The sequence below is a fragment of the Epargyreus clarus genome, unplaced genomic scaffold, assembly GCF_041222505.1.
Source record: "Epargyreus clarus isolate Ecla_fem2 unplaced genomic scaffold, WU_Ecla_fem_2.2 ptg000034l, whole genome shotgun sequence".
Lineage (NCBI taxonomy): Eukaryota > Metazoa > Arthropoda > Insecta > Lepidoptera > Hesperiidae > Epargyreus > Epargyreus clarus.
In genome coordinates, this window is record NW_027332239.1 from 13701655 (window position 1) to 13710891 (window position 9237).

General features: G+C 35.1%; 1 protein-coding gene across 1 annotated transcript; it reads right to left on the reverse strand.

The window, feature by feature from the left end:
* Window positions 1-249: 249 nt before the first annotated feature.
* LOC140755877 (zinc finger CCCH domain-containing protein 15 homolog) lies at window positions 250-9085 on the reverse strand. Its single transcript, XM_073091223.1, has 7 exons — window positions 8793-9085; window positions 7870-8071; window positions 6847-6947; window positions 5374-5508; window positions 4321-4587; window positions 1491-1706; window positions 250-470 (listed from the first exon to the last, which is right to left on the reverse strand). The coding sequence occupies exons 1-7, from the start codon at window positions 8862-8864 to the stop codon at window positions 300-302; spliced, it is 1164 nt and encodes a 387-aa protein (XP_072947324.1). The 5' UTR covers window positions 8865-9085; the 3' UTR covers window positions 250-299.
* Between the last annotated feature and the right edge of the window lie 152 nt (window positions 9086-9237).

The following is a 9237-nucleotide window of genomic DNA, read 5'->3' on the forward strand; positions in this document are numbered from 1 at the left end:
TACACCAGCACTTAATACTGCTGCTAAAATGCAGAAATAGGTGTTATGGTGGCGCACCTGGGGTCTGTAGTAATACCCTCCTTCAAATCAATCAAATCAATACTCTTTACCCAATAAAAAACATTAACTATTAACAAACAATACAAAAGGCGGTTTTATCGCTGACTAGCGATTTCTTCCAGACAACCTTTAGGTGAGGAGTTATAGTAGGGATGAATAGAAAAAAAACCTTCAAAGAAAACAAATAAAAAACGTATTCAATTAATTTATTATCAATAAAAATTCACTATATACACCGGCTAGTCCTCAAGGTCCAAATTCTGCAACTCTTCATCCAGGTCCTCGTCTAGGAAAAGGTTCTCGTTGATGGGCACAGCTGTTTGCTCTGATACCTCTGCCTCTCCATTCTCCAAGCCTTTGTTGAGCTGCTCCAACCTGTCCTCCGAGGCTTTGGTGCCAGAACCATCCACCTGGAAAACGAAAAGTCAATTACAATATTCATCATATCATTTAAAAAGGAGGGCAATATGGCTTACGATGTGTTGAGCCCTTCAAACAATCCAGATTTTAAATACGCTTTTTTATTAACATTTGTTTCATAATCGCTCTAAACTTTCTTTCTTGGAGATTCGTGACAAGATCTGGTATTTTATTGTAATGACGAATGCAATTTCCCCTAAGAAATTTAACCACCTTGCACATATATAATATATATAGGCCCTGCCACTTTATGAAATATATCACAGTTATCTTATAACATACTGAATTTGAAGGTGGTAGAACCCTCTGTGATTTAACTCAACAGCACTACCACACCTATTTTTGTGGCCAACCTCAGGTGGGACTCATCTGGGGTTGACAACAGATTTTCAGACGTGGCAGGACTTACTACTAGTAGAGGACCCCAGTATAGAACAACCTACACTGAGCTGGTTAATGGATGAAACGTTTTTTATATCAAATTAAATATATAAAATTATATTGAAAATGGGTTGACTAAAAAATTTCAGCCCAGAATATGATTATTATATTTTTTCTTAAACATTTCACTCATTTCCTTAATAGAAAAATTACATACTAATCACTAATAAAATTACTCAATTATGAAGCCTATATAATATGCAAATATTACGTTGGCTATCTTTTCCTGTCACAGTCCTTGGGCTGGCCTACTTGTGTAAGTACACAAGTAGGTCAATAGATATAGACAGGTCTCTATACCCGCTTATCCAAGGGTTGTGAGAGGAAAAGAATAGGCAATGTAATTTGTTCATAAACCAGGCCAGTGAAATATTTATGAAAAAAAATATGTAAATAAATCATATTCCGGACCGAATTTTTTACAAAATAATAATCGTAATATTTAATTCGACTTAAAATACTTTTCATCCATTAACCGACCAGTGAAGGTCGTCTTATATCAGGATCTTAGACTATACCAGATACATGATTGTCGCTACAAACTAAAGCCAAACAAGAGCAACGCTAACCTCGCAGGCCTCCATGCCGACGAGGTCGAGCCGCAGCTCGCGGTAGTCGTCGTCGTCGTCGTCGTCGTCGCGGCGGTAGTCGAGCGCGTCGCCGTCGTCGTCGTCGTCGGCCGCCAGCGCCGGGTCGAAGGAGAACATCTCGCGGCCCGACAGCCCCACCGCGCGGCCCGCCTTGAAGTCGCTGCGGCGTTGTTCCTCCGCCGCCGCCAGCGTCTCCTGGAACACCGGAATTAACATGTAAAGCCCGCTCCACATTCTCGCGAGAATGTCGTGAGAACATAAAAAACCCGTTTTGGTAGGCTCCACTTTCTCGTTTCTCGTGCTTTTCGCGCGTTCTCGCGAATTTTCGCGAAAACGCGTCTAAACGTATTTACGCGATCTTAACGCATTACGTATTTTTCAAGTTAATATCGAAACAATGTTGTGAAATGTGCAGTGTACCTAAATCAAATAACAATTAAAAATAAAATAAACAAATGTTGAAATGTAAATAAAAAAAATTAATAACAGAACAATGAAATAAAGAATGAATGTATATTTTATGTAATATTAATGTAAGGAATAAAGGGCTTCCTTTTCTTTTATTTTTCTTTTTTAACACGCTTTTATTAGCTTGGGTTGTATGTATGTATGTACGCAACAGTAACGGAATCTTTGAACCCGATTTCTATCCATTTTGAACGTTCAGTTTAATTCAAAATTTTGAAGAATTATCAAAAACCGATGCCAATACACGATTTTAATAATTTTGTACCATTTTCGAACTGATAAATGGAGCACCCCACGCTTTTTCCACAATTATACTATTTACTGTTCCTTAATTGATTCTTAGACTTAAAATTATTTTCTACTTTTAAGTTGATTTTATCGTAAAAGCGTGTTTTTTAGTTTTTTGAACTATAATTATTTTTTATTTACTTTTAAGAAATTCTCATGTAAATGAATGTATGTTCGTATGATAATAAAAATATCTAAAACCTCATTTTTAGAAATTCATACGAAATAATAAAAAACGCAACCCTTATAAGATCACTCGTGTATCTGTCACTGGCAATTTGCTCCGAAACGATTGAACCAAATGAATCGTAATTTCGTACTCGTATGTTTTTCGTAAAGATGGTATAACGAAGTAAAAAATAAAAATAAATAATAGTTTAAAAAAACTAAAAAAATACACTTTTTATAGAAAATCCAACTAAAAAATAGAAAATAATGTTTTTAAAATTTGAATTAAGAATAGTGTAAATAAGATAAAAATATTTTTTATTGTAAAAAAAAGCGTGGGGTGCATGGTGTCAATAGTTATAAATATTTTATTGATAGATATTGAGTAGAAGGATTATCATTTTGATAATATCTTAAAAAGCACCCCACGCTTTTTTTACAATAAAAAATATTTTTATCTTATTTACACTATTCTTAATTCAAATTTTAAAAACATTATTTTCTATTTTTTAGTTGGATTTTCTATAAAAAGTGTATTTTTTTAGTTTTTTTAAACTATTATTTATTTTTCATTTTTTGGTCGAATTTTTTATAAAAGCGTATTTTTTAGTTTTTTTTAACTATTATTTATTTTTCATTTTTTAGTGATTATTTTAGCGATTATTTTAACGATTATTACGTAGCGTATTATCAAGTTTATCTTTCGAATCAGCATCAGCACCTTTGCTTAGCAGTGCAAAAATGAATATTGGGTCTTTGTTTAACGCAGCTGTATGAAGTGGTGTTTTACATTGGTGTTTATTTTTATTGTTAACGTGAAAATCCCAGAGGAGTTGTTGAATGACATCCGAATTGCCAATGCTAACTGCTTTCTTTCATAATTTATACCATATCCCAGGCCCTCTATCTTGGATAAAAGTAATCACGGAAAAAGGATGATAGAGCATCTTTTAAAAACAGGCGCTGATGGCAATACTCAAGAGAAAAACGGTCAACTGCTTTTCATCTAGCCATTTCAAAAGGACGTCGTCCAATCATCGATTTAATATTACAGCATGATGATGTTAATATCAAAAATAATTCTAGAATTTCTTCTCTTTGTGTTGCTGCTGCCTGCAGAGATTTTAAGACTGTTAGTAGTTTAATTAATTTTACAGCTCGAGTTAATAATATAAGTTGTGACTATGACGATGAGCTGAAATCATATATGCCTTTACATTTGGCAGCAAGAAATGGGAACAATGAAATAGTGGAAATCTTGTTAAAGGAAGGTGCAGATGTTGAAGTGCTGAATGAATAAGGATGATGAGACACCGCTTCATGATGCTATTAACAACGGACGCGTCGAAGTTGAGGTCAGGTCAGGTCAGGTCAGGTCAAGTCAGGTCAGGTCAGGTCAGGTCAAGGTCAGGTCAGGTCAGGTCAAGGTCAGGTCAGGTCAGGTCAGGTCAGTTCAGGTCAGGTCAGGTCAGGTCAGGTTAGGTTAGGTGATTGGCGCGCCTGGTAGATTCCTTTATTGGTCTTAACGCAGACCTTCCGGGTCTCAGGAAAACAAAAATCGCTGATCCTGATTATCCTAGTAAGGATAACGGGTCAGAATGTTTAAAATATTGAATTGTCATCGGTCCTTAATAAGTATGCCAAATTTCAAGTTAATCCGACGTTTTGAAGAGGGTTAAAATCATGTTCAAAGATTCCGTTACATACTAACATACATACGTCTGAAGCTAATAAAAGCGTATTAAAAATGCAAAGTGTATCATGGAGCATATGAAATGAAAAGACTATATAAGTTTTGGTGTTGTTTTTAGCTAAAACTAGGAAAGACTAGCTTCGGTTTCGTCTGAAAAATCAGTTAGTGTCTAACATACAAAATGATACTGACCTGTTTTTCTTTAATCTTCTTCTTCTTCCACGCGAGGAAAGTTTCCAGCGTAATCTTGGTCTGGTTGGGTCCTAGGGCGGCGCGTTCCCTCTCTATCAAGTCGACCAACGATATCTCATTCTTTTTTTCATCCATTTTCTTCTTGTCCCGTTTGAGCACGAAGCCGGGCGGCAGGGCGTGCCTGTAGATGCATTTCGTACCGGATGGACACTCCCAAAACCAACCGTACTTTGATCTCTCTACCGCTTCCAAGAAGTGTTTGCATATCTGAAAGTTTCAAACGAGTGCATTACATTCGATTTTCGTTATTCATAATTCATATACGAATCTAACAGGAATATCAAATATTATTTATTTATTTATTGCATCAAATATGGTATACTAGACTTTATATTTTGACAATGTTCTGCACATTTGGCCAATATTGGCATGCAATTTTGCTTCTAGCATATTCCGTGACATGTAAGATTACAGATTACAGATTTTTTTATGATATAAGAATAGCAGACGGGCATGCAGTCCACCTGGTCGTATGTGGCTACAGCCGTCTTGGACATATGTAATCAAACCCCAGACAGTATTATAAATATAATACTACCTAAGGTCGGTCATAAACGCGCCGCTACCCCTAAGGACTAAGGTGGAATGCCTTGGAAAAGTATGTCTCCCTTACCACACCCTTCAAACCAGAACACAGACACATAATATAACAGAAATAGGTCTGGCGGTGGTGACGCCGGAGTCGAACCACAGAGGTTTCTATCCTTCAAGTACATAAGTTGCACAACACAAAATTGATTTATCTGTTACAGTTTTGTTAATTCAAAATATTTGCTATTTTAATGTGCCTAACTATACTGTTACGTATATAACTGTATATTCGTTCATTATTCGCTATTTCAAATTCGCCTCATTTATTAAAAAGATCTCGAAACAAAACCATTGTTTAATTTTAAACTGGTTGTTTTGGAAAATTGTCTTTTTTTAATTGTGCGATTATGCAAAGCAAAGCAGCAATTTGTGAAGTTTTGTGAACGCAAAGCGAGCACTCACGATGTCGGTGGTAGGGCGTTGCTTGTCTCCCTCGCCGTGTTTTTTCTCCACAACCTCCTTCAGCTTGTCCTCGTCCCAGTTGTCCATGTTGTCATCGTCGTCCCGCATGTCCACGTATAGAGAACGCTTCTCTGCCTGTAACCAACAAATCTTATAAATAAAATTCTCATGTCACAATGTTAATTACCATACTCCTCTGAAACGGCTTTACCGATTTTCACCAAATTTTATACGCATATTCAATAGGTCTGAGAATCGGCTAGTATCTATTTTTCATACCCCTAAGTGATAAGGGTTGTTCACACTTAACATCTTTTTATTTATATGGCAACACAATGTATGCCGGGTCAGCTAGTGTATTATAAATATTGTAAACGATGGATAAACCAGTCTACAAACGACGCTTTTTACCACGCTTTTATTAGCTTGACCTGTATGTATGTATGTAACGGAATGTTTGAACTCGATTTTTACCTACTTTGAACAGTCCGTTTAATTTAAAATGTTGAGCAATTATCAAGAACCAATGACAAAACACACTTTCAATTTAATTAGGATTTACGATTTTCCTTGTGCAATTTTAGCTTGGTTTTTAGTTTATAAACTATAATTTATTAAATATCGAAATGGCAGAAATATACGTTTATATCACGGCGTGCGTAAATGGACGTTTCCGACCCCGTAATATAAAATTTTATACAACACGCGGACGAAAAATGTTTTTCTGACTCGTGTGATTGCAGTCCTCGCCTGCGGCTCGGCCTGCAAACTCACACTTGTCAGAAAAAAATTTTTCGTCCTCGTATCGTAATGTACTATTTTCGAACAACAAGCTCTACATCATCATCATCATCGTCAAAAATGAAATATCTTTTTTTTTCAGTTCTTAGTTTTTAAGCTATAATTATTATACCCAATTCTAAATTGTAACTAAACCATTCTTCAATCTAAGGTCAGGCATAAGCACTTATTAATTACTTACAAGCACTTATTAGACTATTAGTGGCTAAATTTCTTGATTCTGATTTGAAGGTGGTAGAACCCTGTGTGGTTCGATTCCGGCGGCACCACCGCCACACCTATTTCTACCTAATAACAGCAGTGTTAGGCGCTGCTGTGTTCCGGTTTGAAGGGTGTGGTAAGGGAGACAGACTTTTCCGAGGCGTTCCAGCTTAGTCCTCAGGGATAGCAGCGCATCTGTGGGCGACCTCTGGTAGGAATACCTAATCCTATCTGGGGTTGATTAAAGATGTCCATGGGCGGCAGTAGCCACTTACCATCAGGTGGACTGCATGCTCGTCTGCTACTCTTATATTATAAAAAATTCTGCACTTGGGGTATGGCGAATTGTGGACATCATGGAATTAAATAGTTATTAAAATATCCTGAAGATCTCCTCGAGAAGAACCACAGGGTATGGTTTTCTCATAGAATGTATTAACATAACATAAAGTCTAGGCATAAGATACAAACCTTCCTTTCAATGGTCAAGTCGTGTGAGAATTTACATTTGTCTCCCTTCGTGCACTGGCCCTGTTTGAAGAACGCACACACAACTGACTTCGGGTCTGTGCCTGAAACACCACATTTACATAGAATTTAATATAAAGTCAACATACAAGACTTTCCTATTTTATCAGATATAATTAATAATATTAATGTGTAGTATACAAATACTACTACAAATATAAATATATTATATAGATTATTACCATTGATATCTGTTTGAATGTATATCAAACCCAGAATACACTGCATCAAACAGTAACCATGCCCAACAGGTTATTGAATATATTTTAATTAATGTTACATTCCTAGCAAAATAGGATTTCATATAAAAATATTACATAAAAAAATTTCACAGCTCAGCATATGAAAATGTATCATGGCCGACTGACTGATTTTTCTGACACTATTAGCCATATATAAATACATTGCAAAATAAATGTAATTATTATTAAAATAAAATAATTCAAGTATTTTAATCCTTATTATCCTTTAAATCGATTTGAATCGAAGTGCAATAAATCGATTCGCAAAGAAATAATCACAAATAAGCACTGAAATTATGTATCCGTCAGCAAATCCTTACTTCCTTACAATTCAATTTCAGACTATCTTTGTACAAAATTTCATTAATATCGGTTCAGTGGTGAAGGCGTGAAGAAAAGACAACCAGACAGACAGACAGACAGACACAGAGTTACTTTCGGATTTATAATATTAGTAAGGAATATATCTTTAAAATGTGGGCGAAGCCGCGGGTACCACTAGTTGTACATATTTCACTCTTTTATAGTGCATATATTGGCCTTTTTTTATAACCGACTTCAAAAAGAGAGGTGGTTAGTCAATTGGACCATATATATGTTTTTTTTTTTATTCAGCGATTCAGTTCAGTTCATTCATTCATTCAGTTCATTCAGTTCAGCGATTTTGATTGTACATATCCAATCTAAACAACTTAAAGAATCTTAATGTTTAATGTTTCCACACCTTTCTCAACTTTTTGTGTCTGAACAGGTTTGAAGAGCAGCGCCATCTCCTTCAACTCCTTCAGCTTCTGTTCTTTGTCTTTCTTCTTGTCCTCCACAGGCTTGGCGGGGTGGATGCCTCCGCTCTTCACCTGCTTCTCCACTTGCTGGATGAACTTCTGCTGTTTCGCACCTTTCTTGTTCTTCAATCCAAACGTTTTGTCCTGAAATAGGAATAGATTTATATTAGAAAGGGATTAGATTTGTGTTAGAAAACTAGTATTTAGCAGAATCTGTTTTTATGTTTAATCCATATTGTTTAAAAAAATCCAGTGGCATATGTTTTTACTGCAAAACTCAAGTTGTCAATGAATTGGGTTGTAACTATTATGGAATATTTAATCTCTATACCAGAATATCTTAATTTTTTTACCCAAAAGTTCTCACATGTATTGAGCATTTAAAGTTTAAATAAAAAAATATAGATGTGATAAGTATCACATCTATATTTTTTTATTATCAATATAATTATATAATCTAATTATATGAATTAATTATATTAATATAAATTAATTAATTAATTATCAATATAATTATATTATCTAATTTTACATGGTTTAATTTTTACACAAACTTAGCCAAAAGTTTTTGCATGCACCTTATTCAAGTATGCAGTATTTTTAACATTTAAATATATAGCAATAGACAAGACTCGGGGAAGAACATGAAATTCACAAGTTAAGTTGTGATAAGTTTTCCTGAAATATATGATATTGTTTTTGTATGAAATTGTTGATAATGATAATGTGTGCTCTGTATCCTATATATAAACTCCTTGGACTGTAGGCACTTCCTAAGCAATTACAGAATATCATGTTATCAATGTCTATCATTTCAGTAGTTTCTTTTGTCATATTTTTTATTTAGTGTAGAAGATTTACTTACCTCGATAACCTTCTCTTTCTTCTTCTGCTCTGTCTTTTTGCTGGCAGCATTGCCAGCTTTCTTCGGCGGCATGGTGTATGGTTATTTCACTACTCAGCTACTAAAAAACCTTGTTACCTAGAAATAAACTATGCGATAACGACATAAATACGTTGAACGCAACGGTGATTGAGAATATAGATTAAATATTTACTGTTTCACTAGAATAGGACTGAATTTATAAAAAAAGAAATCTAGGAAACGACTAAGGTATAGCAAGTTCTTGATGACAATATTCTGTCAGTGTCAATTACACTGCAATCACCGCTGACCGCATCGACAAATTCTGACAGTGACATGCGTTCGGATACTTGCACTAGCCGTGTTTATCACTGTATTATCTACAGTGATTTATTAACTTATCTGTCAGTTCTGTCACAGTCATTTCTGGCTGAAATCTCATTGG

What these genes read in the sequence shown, in the direction of transcription:
- LOC140755877 (XM_073091223.1), bottom strand. Translation starts at nt 8,864, where the DNA reads ATGCCGCCGAAGAAAGCTGGCAATGCTGCCAGCAAAAAGACAGAGCAG. An exon ending in GACACAAAAAGTTGAGAAAG is followed by an intron (nt 6,948 to 7,869) that starts GTGTGGAAACAT and finishes GTGGTGTTTCAG; the next exon opens with GCACAGACCCGAAGTCAGTT. An exon ending in ACTTGACCATTGAAAGGAAG is followed by an intron (nt 5,509 to 6,846) that starts GTTTGTATCTTA and finishes TGTTGGTTACAG; the next exon opens with GCAGAGAAGCGTTCTCTATA.